The sequence below is a fragment of the Hetaerina americana genome, unplaced genomic scaffold (assembly GCF_022747635.1).
Source record: "Hetaerina americana unplaced genomic scaffold, ioHetAmer1.1.p SCAF_4, whole genome shotgun sequence".
NCBI classification, from domain to species: Eukaryota; Metazoa; Arthropoda; class Insecta; order Odonata; family Calopterygidae; genus Hetaerina; species Hetaerina americana.
In genome coordinates this window covers 98,236,928-98,261,292 of record NW_027286985.1, presented here as the reverse complement: position 1 = coordinate 98,261,292, position 24,365 = coordinate 98,236,928, and the positions used below count along the sequence as shown (strand labels likewise).

Here is a 24,365-nt window from a genome sequence, read left to right as displayed (position 1 = left end):
AGATCATTCTGTATGAATTGAATATCTCTGTTGTGGATTTGGTTCATTTGAGTGAATACTTCCTCTATGGAAAGTCCTATTGCAGTTACGGTGTAGCCAACAAAAAATAGTAGTCTTCCTTTATAATTTGATGGCTATAGTCTCTGTGTTATTACTTCAGTTACCTTTTTGATTCAATAGCAGTAGGTTGGACTTCATAGTGAATTTGACTTGATGATTTTAGTTTATCATGACAAAGCATTCCTTTAATAAATGGACAAAATCCATTGGAAAGTTATTTACTTCCTAAAAACTGGTAGGATGAATAATAATTCATGCATAAGCATGTTCTTATATTTATTTTCCATTTGTTATGCAAATTTGTTACAGTAGTTGTATTCATTCTATTTATTTACCTTAATAGCCACATGAAAGATTCTTTCTCAAACAGGTATGAATTGTAGCAGTCATCATTCCCATGCATAGCCTGCAAGTATAAAGCTCAATCTTGATAATATTTTCTCTATTATTTACTTTTTATTCTCTTTTATCTTGCATGTATAATTTTTTAAAATTTTCATTGATAATGAGCATTTCTGTATATATGTATGTATATATATTGAAGTATTACTGTCCATTATTTTGTCTTCATCACTCATCTCTCCCATTGACACAAATAGAATAAAGAGGCAACCTGCAGTGAAGAACTCCTAGTTTGAACAATCTAATGAACTCAAAAAAAATGGATTTCCCAACACTGATGAGCAAAAAAGCAGCCTTTTATTACTCGGGTGTAATCAGTGATTATCAAGCTTGCTTGCACCTCAAATGTGTCCATTTCAAATGAAGGGTTTGAAATATAATTATTATAAGTTTATTTTCTTTAGTGTACTATTCAGTTAACAGGTTTACTGCCATTAGTATTTTCAAAAATATCTCCTCTTGCCAAAACAGTGCATATTTGGATGTCAATTCGTTTGTAACTATGCTGGAATATTGCAATTTGGAAAATATTTTAATTCAGCTGACATCAGAGTCTGCCACAGTGCTGCTGTAGTGGTCCAGGGTTTTGAGCAGGAAAGATGCAGTTGTGTTTGTTAGTCCTTTGAATCTTGACAACAGATTTAAATGAATCCCGCCATTGGAAGATTGGGTTGGGTGGATGTTGGAGCACGTGGCATTCAATGCATTTCCAGGGGCTCAGAGAGAAAATGGGACAATTTTAGCACTGGTATTTGGTTAGTCCATTTGCTTGAGTTCATTGATATTGTCGGTGTGAGAGACGGCCGTTCCAAGCGAAGAGAGTTGAGTCTCCTCCTACCACTCCCCCCAACCTTTGTCTTCCCTCTCCTTCATTTCTAATGTCTTCTTTCCTCTTTTCATTGTTTTATGTGTTTGTGTGTGTTCAGCATAAATGTGTGTCACTTTGCGTGTGTTTTGCAGAGCCCTGCGGCCCCCATGTGTTGTAAAATACGCCGTGGCAGCCAGGGCTATATCTCCCCCCCTTTATACCTTCCATTAACCCAAGTGCAGGGCTGTGCCGCCGTTGTCGGCTCCCCTCAGTCATCGTCAGTCACTCAACAGCAGGTATTCCTTTTTTTTCTCTCTCTCTCTTCCTCTCTCTTTCTTGCTCCCCCTCTCCCCTCTCACAATGACCCCCACCACTGCTGGCTGCTGCCTCTCCCGCTGCTGCTGCTGTTGCTGCCAATGGCATCCCCTTGGGAAGCTTGCATCAAATGTCTGCGCAAAATTATATTAATATGATAATTCTGAGTTGCACCCTGCCCCCACCCTATACCCCCCTTCCCCGCCCTGCCCCCTCCACCCCTCGTGTGCCTCCTTGAGATTGCATAACTGAAGAGTGCCTACCCATCTGCATAGATGCCTTTTTTTCATTTTTTTCCCCTTGTCCTTTTTTCCATAAGTTTGCCTCTGGAGTTTACGTGTTAGTGATCAAGTTAGAATTATACTTTATGAAATGGAAGATTAAGAGACACTGGGCAGTAAGCCACCGGAGTTAAGTATGATATTAAAATATCTTCAATATTTAGTTTTGCATGTTTAAGGAAGACTGTTTCAGGCAAAGGTTTGTGGAATTTATTCTTTTGCAGAAATCATTACATATTTTACCTCTATATTTTATGATTGTCAATATTTTCTCAGTGCTTAAATTAGACATGTTGACAAACAGTTGAAGTATTTAATAATTTACATATTTTTGCATTTTGACCCAGATGGCAACTTATGGTGAAAGGGCCATTCTCACATGCTGGATTGAGACTCCTAGAGTTGAGTTAATGGAATTTTAAAAAATATTGTCTTTTTTTATCAAAACTAACTATTAACATGGGGTGACCAGAGGTTTCAAAAATTGAATGGCAGAGAGCACTCCTTGCTTTCTCCTTAAAGGGCTGCATTATAAGGGAGCTATGGAAAAATCATCTAGGAACAGGAATATTTTTGTCAAATATTATTATACTTCACATATTGTGACTGACAATATGTTATTCGTTATTCAATGCATTAAACCTTGTGCTTATATATCAAGTAAATTATTGAACCTATTATAAAATAAGATGAGATTTGAGGTTATTGAGCTTTTTAGTATGTTGATTTTTATGAAGGGTTGAATATGGATAGTTAGACCATAAAAATTATGTTAATTCTAGGATTATGTAAGTATTTTCTGTGGATTTAAGATTTGACTTTTTGTTTAAACTGATTATTACATTTTTGCTTATCTTTGAATAAAAAAGTGAAGGCCTGAGAACAGTGAGTTTACCATATATGTAAATGTAGTCTTGGATTTTTATTTCAAAATTCCATCAATATGTGCATTTGATCATTGAATTAGAATATTGATGTTGGTTGCCATTTGTCATTCTGGAGGAGCCACAGGAGGGCTCTTGGGACTCGGGAATGAAATTCTCTGGACACCCTGAAAAATGCATAAATGCCTAGTTCTTATTAAAAGTCTTCTAGATTGAAAATATTAAAAATTAGTGATTGAAAAGCATTTGCTTGTTGTATTAATTGCTCATTCTTTTATGCCATTTGAGCTCCTTATCGCCGTGGAGCTACTTTGTTCAGAAACCACATTTGCCCGGGTCTAGCCCCACAATGAATTAGCATTTACTTTCCCTCAGGTTGCATCACCCAGGGCAGCTTCCATGTGTACACACTATGATTGACAATTGAGAGGTTTCATGTGTGTGTGTGGAGTTTAGTAGCTGTTGGTGTACACTCTTTCATCTAGTGATGTTTTTTATGACATTTTGACGTATTGAAAATGGCTCACAGGACGATTAGCTGCTTCTGTAGCCCTCACATTGTAAATCATACACTAAGGTATACACCCTTCATGTCCTGGGTACATGGGGTAAAATTCTAATGTATTCCCTAAATCTTAGGTGATCAGTTCATAAAGCCTCTAGTGTGTACTAGACCGCAGCTCCAAAGACATTTTCTCTGGCAGTGAATTCCAATCAAAATTTGACTCAGTGGCAGGGGCTTAATTAGTGTATTTAAAACAGACTGAGAATTATTTTTAACAATTCGCTGAGGTCCCTATAACAGTTTATGAAGACTAAAGTGACCAAAAATGCATATTTCCCACTTTCTTCACTGTTAAAGGCATCTGCCAAGATATTGTTTTCTAAAGAGACCCTTGAGCGTAATCACATAATCAAATGCATCTGATATATTCTTAAAAAATTAGTGCTGAAGTAAAAAAGATAAAAGCATAGTGAAGCCATGTTTTGAATGTCAATCTTGCATTCTGAATGAAAAAATGAACATTTTAGGCCACCCTGGAGGAATTTTGTCGTTGATATTAATGTAGAAATAGACTGTGATGCCACTTAATGCATTTCATCTCGTGAATCACTGTGTCAAAAAAATTGACAAATGTAGCTCTGAAGTTAGTGAATTGAAAAACAATTTTAAATCAGGAGAGTTGTATTGATACCTGGCTTTGTTGTTCGGATCTTAATGGGCAGATTTGTTGTAATTTGCAAATTTATTCGCATCAGAAATTGGAGAAAAAGATTGATGCAGGTCTCCAGAGTGAGAAAATTATTTCATGGAATTTGCTCTTGAATGAAAAAATGAAAAACTGTTTTGTAATAATTCAAGATTTTTCATTAGATGGATAACTTACATTCTGAAAGTATTGCATCATTCAGATCAGACCTTCCACTTGAGTAAAAATGGAGAATAGCTTATGTGATGCAAGTACCATTTGTATTTATGGCCATTTCAAATGTACATTTGGGAAAGTAGTACATTACATTTGTGAATTCATTGAAATTTAGTCTTAATAGAGCCCCTGGTGAACCAAGTAATATCCACTCATTCTAAATATTACAATATGTTGATGGCTATATCAGTATGAAACACCCAATTTGGCCAAATGAGTTATACATAAGACCTAAATATCAAGATTTTGGGTTATTGTATGAGCAAAATATTTAGATAAATCAAAATAAACTTTGGGTACCCAACACTACAATACACCATACTAATAGGGAGCCCCTGAAACCAAAATGCCAGCATCAGAAAAATGATAAATTTATGAAATTAGGTAGTGTACCTTTCAATTGCCAAATATGAAAAAAAACATCATGTAACCTCCATCATTAGAGTCAGAGAACACTGGGCACATTCTGAGAATAAGTTATTTTGCTTGATCAGCAGTAGCCTAAGGCATTTTAAAACTGGTCACTATTTCATAGCAAAAGGTTAAATTTAATAGAACAGACAAGAAATAGAAAACTTTACATGCTTATAAATATGTTAGCCAACACTGAATCATGAACAACAAACCCAGCTTTATCAACAGCACACTTCTAAATGTAGTTTCCAAATTTAAAAAACTTGAATCATAAAATATCCACCAGCACTCCACCCTTCTCCTCCTCCTCTGCTCCCCCAACTCCCCCTTAGATGCATTCACTTTCCAGACATGGACACTCACTTGACAGTGCCACCGAGTGACCAGGTGTCAACTCCAGCAAACAACTCTCCCTGCCAATGGTCAGCTCCGTTGGTTGGAATATCAATACAAGAGTTTCTTCCTCCCTTCTCATTGTAATTACAATTGACTCTCATTTCCCCTTCAACATTACCAATCAACACTTCTTCATTTAATTATCCTGCCTCGAGCCAAGTGGGTTCAAACTACAGGAATTTAAAAGCCACACCATCACTACGCTGTTTTAATAGATTTATGGGCTTGTGTAATTTAATATGTACCTTGTCTTATGCAATAGCAGCTGTAAATTTCTCTCTGCTTGGATACTTGCCACTGTAGTGTTGCCTTACATAGAAAGGCCATAAAAAATGAGCATTTCTAACACCTAATATTGACATTAACATAATCCCTTATTTCTTATCTAATTTTTGGTTGGGATAGATTAAACAATGTCATTAATGTGCATTGTTAAGACATAAGTTTTTTCTCCTGGCCAGGTTCACTTATTCATAGGCACTTGTTTCCATGCTGCCAAAAATTCTAATGGCAGCTACGTTAGGATAGTGATCTGTGAGCCTTGCAAAAAATATCGTGTTCAGTATATGATGTGAGATAAAATGCTCTTGACATGTGTAACTTGGGGAGCTTTCAGAACTGAGACCATCATAATAATTCTGCATGAGTGTTGGTCCTGTTGGGAAGCAAATGCGCTTAATGTTTTTACTTCAGTGGAATGAGCTTAATACATTCAAATATAAGGAAGTTGGATCTCGTTGGGAATATATTCTAGGATTAGACTATTTTTGAAGTAAATTTTTCTTTCTTCTGCTAACCATGTAAAAATCAAATGTAGGTGTGTTCAATAAATAATGGGAATTTGAGTTATTTGGAAAGAAATTTATTCATCTGTATCAATGTTATCCCCTTTGACGTGGTCCTCATCAGAGATTATCCTCAAAATATTTTTGGAACTCTATCTTTGGCGTAGCTTCTAGTTCTCTCAGTGATGCATTTTTAACCTCATCTATGTTTGTGGAAAGATGGTCCTTTAAGATTCTCTATATTTTTGGGAACAGAAAAAAAGCCTCATGGGGCCATATCTGGCAAAAATGGTGGCAGGGAATCCATTACAGTGCTGTTTTTGGTCAAAAATTCATGAACAAGGAGTGAGTTGGTACATTTTCTCATGTTGGTGCAAAAGCCATGGATTTTTTTCCACAAATACAGGTATTTTTTTCGCATTGCTTCACGCAAACAGCATTGAACTTGTAAATCGTCTTCTTTATTGATCATTTCAACTCGTGGTGAGAACTCATGGTGCACTGTGCTATTGGAATCATAGAAGTCAAAATTACAAAATCCTGTTACTTTTTGAACACCTTGTATATGATATTAAAACATGTTGAGATGTGAATTGCTGCTGATGATTTTTCAGATCCAAAGTAAATTTCACTTATGACAATAAATGAGTAAATGAGTAGATTGAATGAGTAGAGTGAATGAGTATGAATAAATTGACACTTATTTACAATGGCAACTTTACATCACTTGGCTTGTTTGATGTGGAAACAATTTGTGGAATTTATTATTAACCTGGAAGGTGCATTAAAAAGTGACATCGATTATAGCTACATGGGGATCTTCATGAACTTTTAATTATTATTAAAAAATAATTGAGATAGAAACTTAATTTTTATTTGTTATTCATAAGATTTCTCTACAAAGTCACCTGAATCATACATTTCTCCCGGCGTCTCTCAACCTTTTGAAGGCCATAATTGTAGAACTCAGCAGATTGCATTGAACACCATTGTTCCACCTCTTGAAAGATGGAAAAAATTTTACTTGAAAAACATTAGTGTTGTCAAATATCTGACCTCAAAATGGTTTATTCAGTTCTGGAATTAAGTGAAGATCACCTGGGACGATATCAGGGGAATGGGGCAGATGCGGCAAAATTTCAAAGCCACATTGCTTTGATTGCCAGTTGTGCCATATTTACTGCTAGAAAGGAGTCAGTAGTCGTAGAACCCAGCATGTGGGCACCTTTGGCATGTGCAGTTCTTCATGTATAAATTTCTACTTACTGTTGTAACTAAACCAGTCAAATTGATCACCATTTGGATGGCTCTTTGGTCTAATTCATAGCATTAAGGCCTCCACTTTGTTTACGGTGGTAGCATCATCCATGAGTGATATTCTTCAACTTCTTGGATCGCCTATGAGGGACATGCAGTCATTTTGAAAATTCATTTCCACCCCACAGCTCTGTCATATGATGGGCAATTATTTCTATAAACAACCGTAATATAATGGTGGATTTGCTGGTCACTCTACTCTTTCAAATGAAGGAACTTAATCACTTTGCAAGCCACTATCTTCTCCAACTGCAAGATACTTCAATCCACAGCTTCCTGGAACAAAAAAAAATCAGCATTAATAGCTGTAATTTACCGCATTATGGACATAGGGATCAATTAAAATTCAGGATGAATTCTCTCCAAATATATCAGTTATTTCTTAGTAATAATTACCTAAAAACGATACCCCCATGTAAATTTATTAACACAATTTGAGAAAAGTTTATTAGGAGTTTATAAATTGCCATACATGTTTTGTGGTAATGTAGACGTACGTTTAAGATGTTTTTCAAGCATGGGCAATGGGATTAAATGTAGAACTTGGAATTAGAAACCAGGCTTGAAATTGCAGCTGTGAGCTTGCCTCCTTGTAGGCGATTTACATGGTGCTTGGTACATATTTGAAAATTTAGGAACAAAGCTGAGCTTTTAAAATTTTTTCTTTACTTTACTGTCATGTGGGCAAACACAACAGAATTACAATTTAATAGCAACCAGTTGCTTCAGTTTTCTGGTCATTTCAGGTCTGCCTCCATTATTTGAGATCAGCTGCTTACCTGGCAGTGCTAGAATATTGTACACCTTAAATTAATTGAATGTCATAAGAATCATACCTTTTTTCAGACAGTGTTTTCATTGGCTGGAAATGACATCTATTGCATACTCACATTATGTTTACTCCAGATGTGATGCACCCAAAAAGATGCTACTTTTGTGTTATTTTTTTAGTTCAACCAAATTTTTTGTTGTCCAATTGGAAGGTCACATTTGGTTGTGTTTTAGAGCTTAAGTGCTTAATTTAGTGAGAGAATATGTGTACATGAGTGTTTTGATCATTAGAAGACATTGTTTTCTCCAGACAGTGTTGCCATATTCCTTCAGCAGTGAGTATCAATGCCTTTACCAGCCAAGAGGTGCTTATTTTCCATTGTTTTAAATTTAACCGCACGGATGCCTATGCCAATAAACCTTGGACCTGAGCAATCAAAATTTTACGCGCAATTTTCCATGAAAATATTGGAGATTGGGGTAACATCTGTTTGTCCTTGTTGAGAAATCCTCAATTGAAGTTCTGTTATATTTTAAGTTCAAAGCAAACAAGTTACTAGTAATTAAGGATGGAAATTCTCTAGTTAGAGAAAAACCTTTGCAGGAAATCCAGAGGAAATATATTCCAGATAATTGATTACCGAAGTGATGATAAGTGATTATATTTGTCTTAAATTTCAGAGGAAGTCACCTCTGTAAACATTTTGATGCTATGATTTAGAAGGCTCCTTTTGTTAAGATATTTGAAATAGAATTGTTGCATACTGATTGTTATAATATTGATATAATTGTGATTAGGGATCTGATATAATTTTGGATAGAGAACTTCATGCCTTTCTATCATCTGCAAGAGCAGGTGCTTTTTTATGGTTTTTTCTCCACCTCCAGTATTATAGTTGAAAATTGCCTGTATTAGTTGAGTTGCAATGGGCTCTCTACTGCATAGTAAATTGGGTTAGCTAACCATAATAATTTTTGTCATTGTGCTAAAACATTTCCTGCATGAAGATTAGGCTTAGCGTGCAAATTATGTGATAACGCGATAGTCCATAATCCATAATTATAGTGATATGTAGCCTAATCTCTAGGAGGGACTCTGCACTGAAGTTTTTATCATAGTGACCTGGCTTTCATGTTCTGTGTTTTGAAAGTTGGGTGTAGTAAAATAGTTTATGCCACCAAATTATTAATGCTGCCTGGTAAATTGTGTTCTATGCTACTGTGCATTAGTTGCCTGGTTAAAAGGCATATGAATTTTGAGACAAATAGTGATTTTGTAGTCATAGTAAGCTTATTCATATTATTGTATTTGTGCACTCATAAATGTTAGAAAGAAATCTGTCACTCTCTTTCAGAACTGTTGCACTAACCTTGACTTCAGTCAAGACTTCATTGTGGTTATTTTCTCTCATATTTTTAGGAAACTTAAGAATTTGTCCTAGTTTGTTCACTAGGGAGGTGAACAAGCCCCCCTCATGTATGAGATGCATTTTTTTAAATTATCCATGATTTATTCAATACCTTATCTTGAAATTCCAAAGTTTGCACTCTCATGACAGAAATAGATGTAGACTTTTGTAAGTGTTTGTGCATTTTTCAACTCATAAGTTACTGGTGTAAACTCTTGTAGAGTTTATTGGAAAAATGTTTGTTTTCAATGCAAGTAAAATACTTTATTCATACTTGATACATGCTATTTATGCATCGGTATGTGAGTGAGGTAAGACAAAGTAGGATTTAAAAAAAAATGAAATCAAAGAGAAATTCAAAGAACTATGGGAGATGCCACAACAGTAACTTTTTAATGGAGTCATCTGCTAATAGGCATTAAAATATAGAAATTTCAAAGTGTAAAAATCATTTATCTTGACTGGGATTCGAAACTTGATCCCTCAATGTCCGGTCGAGTGCTTTAGCCAGTTAAGCTACTGAGGTGTTATCTTACACTCCCAAATTTTTGGGGGCTTTAAAGAGACTTAAAGCTTTCCTTAAAAATTTTCTTTAAAGCCCCCAAAGTTTTGGGGTGTAAGAATACGCTTGGCAAATTAACCGGTTAAAGCACTCGGCTAGACATGATTATAAGTGAAAAGTGATTCAATTTTCAGTCCTGTTTACTGTCAGTTTTTTGCATTTGGAAACTTTTTCCTGTGCCACATTATGAGAACCATACTTTTTTTCATTCTGTTTTGATTCATCATCCGAATTGAGTCATGACCATTACAAAAATTTTCTCATCTTTCACTGCCCAGAAAACGTAATTTAATCCTTCAGGTTATTTAATTTCACCTTTCTTGATTTTTATGGCTAGTAGTCATAATTACATGATTTTGGGGGTTTATATGTACGTATATGGTATAGTTAATTGTCTCCATTGAGGAAATGAAAATAAATTCACATCTTTGTGAGGCAAAAAATTTTTTGCATGATTGGTGTCATCAGTGTGTGGCATCCGAGTAATTTTATTTAAAAGAGCCTAATTTTTATCCTCCTTGGGATTTGTTTTTTAAATTGCCTGATCAGATATAATGGAATCAATTATCCACTGCAATGAAGTTTTGCTATTCCAAGAGTGCATAGGCAAGAATGACATTGATAATTCATGTAATTACCTCCTTAAATCTCCTCTCAAATGTGATCCAGTGATCAGATGCAAATGCTGTACAATTGTGATCAGAAGTTGTGCGCGTGTACTCTGCACGAATGTTCCCTTACACTTCATTTGGGCCAGTCTTCATGGAAAGAGGATAAGGGAAGAAGGAAGCATTGCTGGCCAGTTGGGAAAAATCAGTGTTCTTTTGTGTGTTGCTGAATTTACTTTACTCTCTCTTGTGTGGAGTTGATGGTATTAAGCATTTTCTTGTTTTTCTATTCCAGACAAGTGTAGTCGGGAGCTCTCCTTTTCGAGAACGATTAGGAAGCAACCGGATGACAGATAGACCCCGATCAAGGTTGGTTCACTATGCAGATGAATAAGGGGCTGCGCCTGGCCTCAGTTCTGAAATATACATGAAATTGTCAATGCAGTATCGCGAAGCATTTCGGTGTGTTTGTTGGAGGTTTACTAATTCATTTGCATTCTGTTGTATTATCATCATAATGTTAAGTCTCCACCCATGAGCAAAATCCCCTTTTGCATTATGGGAATCTTTTCAAATTATTGTAAATTTGAAGAATGATTTAATGTAATCAGAGGCAAAAAATAAAACAGCATGATAAAATAAAGAATGAACAAATGAAAATGGATGCAATTCACACAAAATTTCTTATAGTGGAATTTTGTGGGAGAAATATTTATATGTGTATTGATATTTTGCTCTAATTCTTTGCACTTCTGAACTGCTTTCTTTATTTTATGGCATCAATTGTACTTCTCAGCTTGGAAGAAGGTCTTCTAATATGCTTATGGGGCTGATCAATCATTAGTTATATATTTTATTTCTATTAACAGGGACTTTTGCCTCCCAAGAAATATATGAAATGCATGAGTTGTGACCTCCAAAGGGGTCATCAGGCATATTAATCTTGTTTGGAAAATAAAATTTTAAATTTTTCAATTTCTTTTCTAATTATGACTCATGTAGGTAAAGGTAGCACAGCTGAAGGTGTATTTGGTGATGATCACTTTTGCTTTTCTCTTTGATGTATTTTTGGTTTTTGTTCCTTATACTAATGCTTCACAAAGCTTCTAAAAGATATGTGTTTTTACCTTTCAGATGTGTAGTTGCCTGGCTCACTCATAATGTGGAGATGTGTGTTAACTGATCCATCAAATGCTTTCTTTTCATGAGTGCTTTATGTAATGCATGGGCAATGTGTTTAAGTCTGCTTAAGTCTGTTTGGTTTACAAAATGTGGTGGTGTAATATTAATAGTTCTAGGTGATACAAGCACCACTTGATCTATATTTAGTAATTAAAATCATTGTATGTGTGGAAGGTGGCAGTGGAAAGAAAAATTAACAAAACAATTAGAACTTTTCCAGCATTGTAGATTAAATTTTTTTCTGTAATTTTGAAGTGTCATAAAAAAATGCTTGATTGCTCCATCATTCTTTAGCAGCCATCATTTAATTTTCAAAATGATAGTTTCCCTTTTGCAGGATTTGATCCTTGTTTGCTCTTTAAAAAGCTGTTTTAAAAATACATGTACAGTATATTCATTTACATATACTTCTCCATGCCATAAAATGTAGTTCAGTTCACACTTCTCTGAGGTGATATCAGTGTTACTCAACCATTTTCAAATTACAAAGTGTGCTTATGCAAGAGTATGGTATGCCACAGCTTTTGTTGATTCCTATATTGTCATTTTAAGAGCATATCATTGTGAATGTGTGACATTGAAATTGGCAGTGCCTTTGAGAGTTATTTTTTCTCTGTTTCCTTCAATTCAATTTTCATTTTAGCCAAAGTTCATGAAGTGGATTGTGCATTTTCACTGCATCTCATACTATGTGGGCTGTCCAGAAAGTAATTAACGATTCTGTGTGGCAAGCAAAGTAGTGGGAGGGACTGAATGTTTGCTGTATTGACCCACAACTAGGGTAGTATGCCTCGAGTTGCAGCGTTTGAATGCTGTGCTGCTTATCATTTGTTTAAGTAGTGAGTCAAATGAACAATTCAATTGCAAATCCTGCCAAATATAAAATCCGTTGGGTGAATAAGGTTTTTACTGGCAATAAACTTGAAAGCTGCTGAAATTCATCAAGAAATTTTGCTGTGCACCGACTAAGTGATGAGTGACTGTGTTGTGCATCAGTGGTGTGGCTAGTTTAAGAGTGAACGGACAAATGTCCAAGAAATGGCCATCTGTCGCAAGGCGAGGGCAACCACTATATTCCTCGTCATGGACATTGATGTGGCCATTTTTAAACTGAAGCCATCACTGCCTCACCCCACCTTAACTCATTATTCCATCTGTGTACATTTCACAAAGTTGCTTATGAATTTCAATTGACTTGTGGTATTTTGCCATTAAAAATGTAATCACAGATTGCACTTCATAACTTGCAGGATTTTCCATTGCAGCACCAATTTTAACAGTTTGCAATGAGCAAAATAGAAGAACCACAGTCTGCACACTACCACAGCAGGATGCGTACTAAGTGTAGGGACGTTTAGAAACCAAGATGGTGGCTCTTGCCCTATCATTCGCCACGCTTGGCCGAAACAAGCTGCTTTCTTGACAACCATCGTATTTTGATTTGAGAAGAAGCACACACACACAATGTTGCTGAAACAGAATATGCATGGGCGTGAAGTATTTTTTATGTGAAGAGTTAATGGATGCTTTCCTTTTGTGTTAACATGTGATCTATAAAAGTACATTTGGCTGATTTTTAAATGCTTAATTTTTAAACTAATGGTTGTTCTTAAGTGTGAAATTTTGCATGCCAGTGTGTATTTTATTCCATTCATTCCGAAGATGGGAAGATTTTTTACCAATATAAATTTGTTTTCACAATGAATAATTCTGTTATCAGTTAACTAGTGCTTTTGCTAATATCCTCATTAATCTGGATTGTTCAGTGTTCTCTCTCCCTTTTTCATCTGGAGCTTAAGGTGGCATTTAATCTAAAAAGGAACGGCTTTGTGTTGGCTGGCTTTAGAGTTGTTACCATGCGCAACTGCTTTGGCTGAATTTTCACTGACTCTGTCGCTGCATAACTTTCCCTCACTCTCTTTCTTTCTCCTCTCCTCCCCATGAAAGGACAAGCATGTCGCTAATCGCATGGTTGACCGCCTTCAAGTCAGGTACGTGCCTTAGGTTTCTGAATTGCTCATTTGTTCTAGAATTAGGTCAGTGTTGTCTTTTAAGCAGAATTACAAGTATGGTATTTAAGTTTTTTTTTAATTATTGAGGTAAAGATAGTGTTTTAAGCAATTTTAAATTATTTAGTAAGGTAGATTGATTAATTGTAAAATACCCTTACATACAAAGGATGAGGTTCAATGTACAATGTTTTCTTTTTGATGAAATGTTTGAGGTGGTTTTAGGGAAGCCATTCCATCATTATACTTAATGCATTCATAATTCAACAGTTTTTTTCGATTGCAAATGGTGAAAATTCTGTAATTCCATCCACAGTTTTCTGAATCACAGTTCTTCAAGCACATAGTTATTGTAATTAAAAGTTCAAGAAATATCTTGCCATCAATTCATCAATCAATGGAACAGCCTAGACACCAAATTTGCAAGGTCTGTTCCAAAAATAATTATAATAAATCCTGTACAAAACATTATTGCAGATCAAAGTACAAATTACTGAAATTATTCAAAATAGCACCCTTGTGCATCAACACACTGATGCCAGTGCCTCTGCCAGCAGCGCTATGCTTCCTGGGAGGTACCGATGGGAACCTCGTTCAGGCACCCCATCACACCCTTTTCACATTAGCTAGCATTCCAAAATGGTTGCCTTTCAAGCTCCTTTTTATTATTAGGAACAAATATAAAAAATATATAACATGTATAAAGAAATGAGAAAAGAGCATATGTGAAAATGTTTTTTAGATGTGTTCCAATCTTTTGAATTGATGTAATACCCTGCTATTTCTTTGTTTTTGTTGATGTACAAATGTGACCATTGCAATTATCCATCAGTGCACATGTGGCACCCTGGAAATGGCCATTCTGGCTATTTTCTCATCCCTCAAATTTGAATGATAAAGTCGCTTATTAGAGTTATTGTATGGCTGGTAGTCTTTCGCTAAAACTCATGCAGTAAGGAAAAATATGGATTCACTGCCAGCATACACCCCAAGGAAGCTTAACCTAAAGTTGGAAGTTGCACCATTCACATCCGAATAAATGATTTCATCACTTTTTGTGTAATTGAATAACACATGCTTGAACACGTTAGAGAAATCATAGCTTTTGATGTCAGTAAATCCTCTCTCTTTCAGAGTGAAATAATATATATATATATATATCACGCAACATCAACGAAACAGGAAAAAGTTATGGCAGGATGTATTTGAAACGACTCTTATGCAAAGGCATAAATTTCAAGAGAATACTTAAAAATTTATATTAATATAAACCAAAAGTTTAAGACACACATGTCAACTCATAATTTGGATTAGGTACAAGTGCATTAAACACACCCCATATTTTAGCCATGCATATTTTGAGGGGAAAAAAGTACTTCCTATGCACCAGCAATTGCGAATATGTTGTCCTCTGAGAAGATAAAAAAAATTATTTCCTTGTCTATTTTATGATCCTTGAACTTATTCACGGCTTGCTAAGCATAATTCTATAGAATGCTTTACACAAATATGATGATAAGAAAAAGTCATGTGCAAAATGCATACATGGTCAATTAAACAGTCAGTGCAAAAGATAAACCTGCAGCTTATTAAATGCACTTCAACCGTGTATCTTATTCGTGTTTTTGAACTTTCTATTTTTCATGTAAATGTGGATACAGGATTAATTCATATTATTATAATTATCTGGAGGATTGGAACTGGGAACGTCCATGTATGGGTTTACTCATACTTTTCGAAAACTAAAGGCTAATTTTCATCACCATGTAACTTGGACCAGTCATTTCTGTTTGGTTTGCAGTTCGATTACTAATATCACGAATTATCCAACAATGGGATTTGCTTGATTCATTTTACATAGTCATGTCTTGCTAGGAATCCTTGATGTTAGTTTTTGTTTGAGTTTTATAAATGTGCTTTTTCATTACTCTTTCAAGCCACTTGAATGTTTTCCAATTATCAGAAAATGATGGTACGTCACATGGAGTGCCTAGATTGGGTCTTTAAGATCTATTTGAATATTTGTCATTGTTATCAACTAGTTAGTTAATTAAAAACTTTTTCTGAGACAAATTTTGATGACCTACTCTGGCAGATCGGGGTCAAAGGTGATGGAACGCGTGAAGACAGAGAGCAGCGGGAGTGGGAGTGGACGCGTGTCGCCAGCAAGTGAGGCAGTGGGGGATGGCTCAAAGACGACCCCTGGGACTCCAGGGACAGCTGGTGTGACCCCCACATCACTCTCCATGGACCTGCAGATGGATACAGCCTCTCACTCTGATGCCACCGGCAATGATGACAGGTGGGTGTTAGGGATGGCCAAAATGCGCAGCAGATATACCAGGTGTATAAGTATGAAATGCAGATTTCAGACAACAGATGGTGTACCAATGCAGTTTGATGCATAAAGATTTAACACTTCTGCCATTTTGTTGTGCCATCAACAAAAGTCAGACGCGCAAGATTGATAAATTGAAAAAGTGTTAACATAGCGTTGTGTTGCTGTAATATGTTGATATTTATACCAAGCCAAGACCATTTGTGGACTGCATTATTTTTTTTGTTTTCATTTGAAGAAAACTGCTGCTGAATCATAGAAATTACTTCGAGAAACTTATGGTGCACACGCTCCATCACAAGATACTTGTGAAAAGTTTCAAAAGTGATAACTTAGATGTTGCAGCCAAGGAACAATGAAACCCACCAAAAAGTTGTTAAAAAAATGGCTCAATGAATGATTCGCGGCAAAAAGGAATGATTTTTACTGGCTTGGTAACCAAAAATTGCCCGAAAGATGGGAAAAATGACTAACTAGCCATAAGTATTCATTCTTAATTGTGCAAAAAATGATCTTGAATTTATTAGTTAGTACTGCATTAAATATGCTAATATGATTTTATAATTGTCTTTCAAGTAATGATTCTAATATTAAAAAGTTTTTCCTCCATGTTTTTATGTAAAATCCATAAATACAGTAATCAACATGAAGGTCAGTTTGGTAGGTGATGGTAAAGGTCACCCAGTACTAAGCCCGACAGCATGTAAAATTCACACGTCAGGGTATGGGGGCCAGTTCCTTTCCCTATGCAGGTTAATTATGATTATAGTCGATGTGCAAAATAATTATAATATTGAAAGGTATCTATTATGAGAAAATTGAAATGGGCTTAGGCTAACGTGTGATCATGAAGTCCAATCTAATCTGTGGAATAGAAGTGGGAATACCATTACAGATAGTTGATTAAGTTCAGTTGTACCAGCAGAGATTGTTAAGAAAGAGTGGCTAACATTGCTGAAGAATCGATGTAGAGCAAGCGAGTAATCCTGCCAAGTTTCAGCCAAATGAAATCATCAAAGTTGGTTCTGCATTAAACAGTTTTTTTGAAAGAAATGGCTGTGCAAGGCAATGATTCTTAATTTTTTGATGCACCATGAATGTTGGCACCAGCTGAATGTGGATTGGCCAGGATTATAGAACACAATGGCAGTAAAAAAAGGATGATGAACACTCGAGATAAAAAATGAAAGAAATTATGACACTGGTTAGAAAACCAATGAGCCCCTCTCAGTTTCTGTTTGGGTCTTACGTAGTTTTTGTCTGTGAATGCCAATGGAAAGTAATTTGATGTCTATGGTGCTGGAGAAGTATTCAGCCACATGTACTAATCATTATTTGGCATTAAACGAAATAGCATATTAATATTCATTCATGTGGTTTTAAATTACAATTTTAAAAAGTACAAAAATTTTAGCCATTTCTTCCTTCAGAAATTAAAAATTATTTTAAATTTGATTTAAATATGACTGCAGTTCCATGAGAGGGCTATTTGATGTTTGAAACAAAGTTTTTGCATCAGGTGAAAAGTGTGGCAACTGTAATTTTCAGGGAGGCATCCTGATTTACGCACATTTTACATTGTCTAAGCTTGGTCTCCCGTGATCTTGCCCTTGGTTTTGTTTAGCCCTTTGTACACTCTCTCCCCATTGCACCTTTCAGTGGCTCTCAGGGGAGTGGAGGTGGCAGTGAAATCCGTCGCTTGCGCTCGAGTGTCACTAATGCAGAAATCCTGGAGGCAATGAAGGCTCCAGGCTCGGCTGGAGTGGGCTTCATCTCTCAACACCCTGGCTTGCCCTCGATGACCTTTGTTAGTGCTGACATGGTGCTGTGGCTCATGGCACATGTGGAAGGTGTTGACTCTTCTGCCAAGGCTGTTGCCATTGCTGAGGTTTGGAACATTTCCTTCTCATTATTATTTCTGATTATGGCAGTGCATTGCTTGTTTCATTTAGGTTCCTTTTCATTGTATTTTGTCATTCCTCATGCAAGGCCTGTCAAATAAGGAACCAAACTTGAATTTTCTGTTGTAGAGGAGTGATGCCAAGGCTGTCTAAAAGCTGGTTAAGCTGTCTCCTTCCACTGTGCACTGTGACGCTACCGTAGCATCACTGCTGTAGACTGGAAAATTCAAGATCAGATCTCTTTTTAACAGGTCTTGGTTTGTGGAGAAGAATTTTGCCTGTGAAGTCTATCTTTTGTAATTTATGTTGGGGAATTACAGGAAGAAATAATGGGTTGGCCAGGAATGTTAAGTTTATGAATTTTTGGAAGAATGTAGGACTGAAGGGTGCTAGGGTTATGTGGGGAAAGATTTAAGATGTCTTTGTCAAATAGGCCTTTGTGGGGACCGCTGTCTTTAAGAAGGTCGTGATTTCTTGGTTAAAGTTAGGCTTTGGATCAGTTGGAGTGGCTGCATATGAGGTGGTGTCATTAAGCTGTGTCTTAACCTATTTTATGTAATCTGTGGGGTTAAGTACTACAACTGTGGAGCCTTTATCTGCTGAAATGATCACGAAGTTGGGATTGTTGGATGAGTTTTGTAAAGCAAATGTTTCAGATGTGGAAAGATTGTTCTTAGGTTTAAAAGAATTGAGGAAGGAAAGCGTAGAGATTTTGGATAGGAGGTGGTTGTTAAAGATCTCTACTGGATAATTTGAGGAAAGGGTTTCATTTGGTGGGGGCATGAGTCACTTAATTTTAAGAATTCAGTGTTGATAGGTGTAGCCTCTTGCTGATGTATAGGTTGGCTATTCCAAAAAACCGTCCACTTTGAATTATGACAGAAATTGAGGGTGTCAGTAAGAGTAGTGATATGATTGATTTTGGGGGTTGGTGATAAGGAGAGTTCTTTGTTGGAAGGGATTTTTATTTTGGAGTCAAGAGAGTCAAAAAAGTAATAAGACTTTATCTTCAGCTGAGTGTGTTTAGGAATACTGGGCATTTATGGTGCTGGAGGTGGTTAGCAAAAAGGGGCAGCAAGATCAGGATTGGATAGGTTTAGGTTGGAGGAGAAGGGTAGGAGATTGAGATATGTAGTAGTAATGACAGACCATAATGAATATAGGTGGTCTAAAGAGTAGAAAGTTTTTTAAAAGATTTTTTGGAAACTAAAATGGTCCAAAGCACTCTCTTTTGAATTTTTTCAATATTTGCAAGGAGATAGGGGTTGCTTAAAGTAATAATTTTAATAGGGTGTCATGAAGGTGTACAGTGTGTATATGCCAGATTATTGAATTGTGTGTGAATCTAGAGGTAGAATTTGATTGATTGTTTGAATGCAATAAGAATGAAAGAATGTAGGGAAGATTTAGGTCAGGCAACAGACCAGAAGATGGGAATTAAATACAAAATCCATTTAGAAACATGCCCATTGAATTGCATGAAGAGAGAAACTCAGAATGGCAGATATACTGCACTAATTGGAAGGAATATATTTTTATATTAAGTAGCCGAACAGTGATGGGATAATGGGCAGCCCTACTGGGGGGAAGGGGATAAGGTTAGAAAAGAGACAGGTTTTGAATAGAAAAGGAAAATGGATGATCGACAGAAATTGAGAAAGAAAAGAGTGGTGAAAGGAGAGATAGAAAATGAAAAAGTTAGCCATGACTATTGGCACATTGACTGAAGGCACAGCTTGAAGGCAGGGGTTGAGACAGGCTAATGAAATGTAGTAAAATTGTTGAAAGAAACGATACCATTGTGAAGCTAAATGTTGACACAATGCACACACGAATATAGAATCATAAATAGGAAAATAGAAGAAAAGAACACTCTCTTAAGACTTAATATTTTGGTGGTCCCAGCTACCTTCATCAGAGTATGAGGAGTAGCTGATAGGAAGATTAGGGGAAGAGGGGGTCAACGTCAATTAGAGGGATTAGGGATGGTTAAGGTTAATTAGAGGGGTATGTGTTATGAATGATTGGTTTTTGAGGAAACAGGAGAGGAAAGTGTTAGCTAATAGGAAAGGTTTAATCTGGCAGATTAGAAGGATTTAAATAAACAGCAAAACTTTTGATAATTGTTACATTTATCTATTGCGTATTTCCTCCTTCCTACCTACTGCTGCTCCAATAAAATTAAGGACACTGGGATTAGCTTGTGTTTGGCTATTTAAGCCCTTTTCCAATAGGGTAAATACTTTAAAGAAAAGATGAAAACAATCTATATAGTAATTTGTTGTGTGTAAAAATTTTATGCAACAGCTTAGGTTTGATTTTTGTTATTGTTCATTGAGAAACATGTTAATAAGATGGGGATTTTCTTTTTTTTTGTGTTAGAGATTGATGTTTGGATGTTTTCTTTAAGTGCGTTGTTTTTTTCTTTGACAGATTTTAGTTATTATCTTTTGTGATATTGATTGGATTTGAGATGTCAGGTTATTTTTTCAAGGCAAGTTTGATTGTAATACTTGGGACTTGTATGTCCCCTGACATTGTCTATCTGCACATGGACTAAACCTTTCCCATTAGCTCACACCCTCATCTCCTCTATGTTGAGGTTTAATTAATAAATTGCACAATATTGGTTATAACAATTAGTGTTGATATATTTACAGCTCACAATTCCAAAAAAATCGCTTGCTATATTGAGTTCTCATCATTGTTAATGGTGATTTTATAATCACTATTTATAAGTTTCTATGACTTTCAAGGTGGCCTATCCTCTGCTTTTGGTATTTTCATTAAATGTTTAAGGATATCAACCAGAATCTATTGTAAATTTTTACGAGGGTATTATTTTGATAGCAATTCGCTCACCATGAATTGACATATTGTCCGAATTAGTGGCTGATCTCTTATACTGCACTGTTGCTGTGACAGCAATGTGTGTATTTGTAAAAGTATTTCGCTATCCAGTGAAAAGCTATGGTCTTATTTTTGAGTGACTCTGGCTTCAGTTGGATGTTTGCTAGGGGTTGTAGTGCCTTAGTCCTTCATTTATGGAGTAAATTAGCTTGGAATATTTCTAATTCCAGAGTATGATTCAGAAAGATCAACTAATCTGTCATGCTTCTGGTGACTTCACTCAGCCTTTCATCGTGGGATTTTATCTCTATCATGTGGTCCAACAAGAGAAGGATGCACAGAAAGGTAATTCTAAAATCATTAACTATTGCACCCAAGGTACTGATGACAACTCGGACACAAATCTGAATTGCACGGAACAATGACTTGCTCATCTTTCAATTCAATGAAAGGTGATGTGCATCCATACAAAGTTGTGCATTGTCTTTAATTTCCTTCCTATTTATAAAAATGGCTTAATCCTGACAGGTACTTTGTATACTTTGATGAGGTCTCCAATTTTTAAAAAACCTCTTCTTTTGTGATGTTTTATGAATGACTGTATTATGGACCTTTACATTTAATCCCTTTTTTATTATGACTGAGGTTAACGAATTTGGAGTAGTCATTCCCCTATAATAAACTCATTTTTTTGCAGCTACATTTACTGTCCAAGTTGTAATGTTGTCTTGTACCTACTTGTAAATTTGTCTACATTTTTAGGAAGTAACATTCATAAGATTTCACATTTAATACTTATACAATGAACTGGGCTGAAATTACTTTAATTCCTTAGTTATGTGAGTTATAAAGATGAAAGCTTAAATATGGGTTAATGATCAAAAGTTAGGGGCTAGGATTTGCCTTGTTATAAGTTTCAGCGTTGTTCTGACAGCTCCTCCATTGTCTATAAGTCGAGGGAAAGTTGCATTTTGTACATTTTATTATACACTGTGAAGTAATTTTTGCAACATTTTTCCTTGTATAGCTGACATTTTTGTTTGAATAAACAATCTGCTAATAGACGTCATGATATATAAGACTGTTATTAAGTGCAGCAATTATTTCTTCTGGATAATAACCTTGAATTTGATGTTGACTTCCAAGAAAATTCCTAAGCTGATTTCAATGAAACAGACGTTGACATTTTAACTTTTTAACATTTAAATTGGTTGGTTACAATTATTATTTTTTAAAAGCTATCAAAATCATGCCATCTGAGTGGAAAGTAAAAAAGACCAACTTTTGAGCCCAGAAGAGCAATTACAAAGTTTGGGGCATTACCATTCAAAATATTATTGGTTCAGTCACGGCCAAATTGTATTCACAATACTAACCCAACTTTTGTAAATGTGTATAAATTTTATTTTTTTTGTTATAAAGGTGGAATTCAATCAAAGGTATGTAAGCCCATAGAGTGCATTTTCACTTCACCTGAATCAGCACTGTTGCCAGGCATGGTGGGGAATGCGATGCAATTTGTTGTTCCCTATACATTTTAGGAACGAACATAGCCATGTACCTTTTCCTTTCCATGCAGGGGGCAACTACATAGATTGTTCAATAAGTCCTGAGGAAAATATACGAGGGTCATCCGGAAAGTAGTACCCGTTCGTGAAATAAAAAGACAAAAGTAAATATTAACAAACATAAAAAATTTTATTTGAAAGAGGATACTTTAAACTACTTCTCAACATAATCTCCAAGCAAATTAAGGCATTTGTCATAACGTGTGACAAGTTTCTGTATTCCTGCTGCATAGTCCTTCGCCGCCAGCTCATTGAGATACGCGAGGGACCCATCTTGCACAAATTTTTGCATAATGCAGATGGTGTTTAACAATTTCATGAACAATTGTTCGAGAAACATTGGGAAAATGCTCACAGATGTCATCAATTGTGACGCGCCGATCGTTCCTCACGAATTCGTCAACTGAGCTCACCAGTTGGTCTGTGATGACAGACGGTCTCCCCGAACGCTCATCGTCGTGTGTGTTCCCCCTCCCCATGTTGAAGTTGCGACACCACCGCCGAACAGACGACTCGTCCATTACATTGTCTCCATACACCTCCTTTAATTGGCGATGAATATCACATGGGCGAACGTTTCTTGCATTGAGGAATTTAATCACTGCCCTCACTTCACAACTGGCGGCGTTCTCAATTTTTTTAAACATTGTAAACAATCACAGAAACAACACAGGCAATGCTAGCGTCACGCAACTTGGCTCAGAGAAGGCAGACAAGCCACTGAAGCTATCTGACCTCGTCCAGCGGCTACTCGCGTCGTCAGCACTTCATGCGGCACGAACGGGTACTACTTTCCGGATGACCCTCGTAGAAGAACAAATTATATTAAGTGGATGTTTTATTTTTCAACATTATCACCTTTTAGATTGATTTTGCCAGCATTTCTCAAGCTATTTTAAGCCATCCAAACTCTAGGATTTTGGATACACCAAATGGATACCATTATACTAAATAAAGATTAAGCTTTGAAATTTTTTAATGCGCTAGCGAAAGTAGGCAGAAAAATTTGGCAGTGATCAAATCTACAGTATTCGAATGTTAAAGTTCCAAACTTTATCAGTGTGCTTAGGGCTCAAATATTGGTATCTTTCTTTCCCCAATAGATTTTAATATCAGTGAAAATATTGCTTTTGTTGCCAACACATATTGAGATTAGCTAAATGCCGATGTTTGTTTTATTGAAATCAGGTCAGGAATTTTCTTGACATTCAGCATCAAACTCAGTGTCACATAATTTATTTGTCCACACTACATGTTATTATGTGTATCCTTGCCTTTTTTCAACAGATCCAGATTATGTTGCTCCGCTTGGGTGTCATGAAAGTTTCATCAATGAGTGGATTGAGGTGGAAGTGAAGCACCCAAATGACTGGAAGCCAGTTATCACATCTGCAGCCAACTCTGCTGCGGGCACCCCAGCAGGCAACAACTCATCGTCGTCACCAGTCTCGACTGATTCTTCCCCACCACCCCTGACGTCATCCTCTGGACAGCAGGCTCTTCCCCACCCACCAAATCCCATGCAGCTTCTCAAGTTTTTGGCTAGCACTCTGGAGCAGCCTTGCCGTGAAGAAGAGAAGGAGAGAATACTTAGTGGTAAGTGAATTTTCAGTCGAAGGCATTGTACTGTCTCTATTGAGTTTTGTGACCAGGCACCTCAGAAATTGAAGTCGCAGCTCCCCGAGTCATTGATTCCTGGTAAGTAAGTGATGCTAAGGTATCTTTTGAGTTTGGCTTCGGCAGGAACAATTTGCAGCTCGGCATTTCTCTCTCGTTGCGGCAGCATTGCCATTTGAGTAGTTGTGAATTTGGAGGTGGAGTAAAGGTCTCTCATGAAATAAATTTGTGATTGTTTGATTTTGGATAGCCTTCTTATCTTGATGATCCTCACTGGTCTCCATCTAACTCAACCAGTACATTCTTCCAATTTACATTTCTGAACCCAAATTATGCCCTATGTTACAGAGAGGATGATGAATTTTTATTAGATTTTTAACATATTTTTGTTTAAATATATGTTGCCTTTTATGTTTTTGTCATATTTCTTAGTTATTTAGCTAACTATTAATCAGAAAAAC

General features: G+C 36.2%; 1 protein-coding gene across 7 annotated transcripts in view; it reads left to right on the top strand.

Moving 5' to 3' along the window:
• Window positions 1-24,365, top strand: part of Iml1 (GATOR complex protein Iml1) — a 104,924-nt gene that overhangs the window by 69,273 nt on the left and 11,286 nt on the right. For 5 of the 7 annotated variants that reach the window (XM_071589686.1, XM_071589685.1, XM_071589688.1 and 2 more), the window contains 6 exons: window positions 1,423-1,566; window positions 10,735-10,808; window positions 15,726-15,932; window positions 17,628-17,856; window positions 20,950-21,064; window positions 23,575-23,883. In XM_071589686.1, the coding sequence (XP_071445787.1) occupies window positions 1,423-1,566; window positions 10,735-10,808; window positions 15,726-15,932; window positions 17,628-17,856; window positions 20,950-21,064; window positions 23,575-23,883 (1,078 nt within the window). Of the gene's footprint in view, window positions 1-1,422; window positions 1,567-10,734; window positions 10,809-13,568; window positions 13,613-15,725; window positions 15,933-17,627; window positions 17,857-20,949; window positions 21,065-23,574; window positions 23,884-24,365 lie in introns of all 7 variants that reach the window. The other 2 variants (XM_071589690.1, XM_071589689.1) reach the window with 2 other exon arrangements.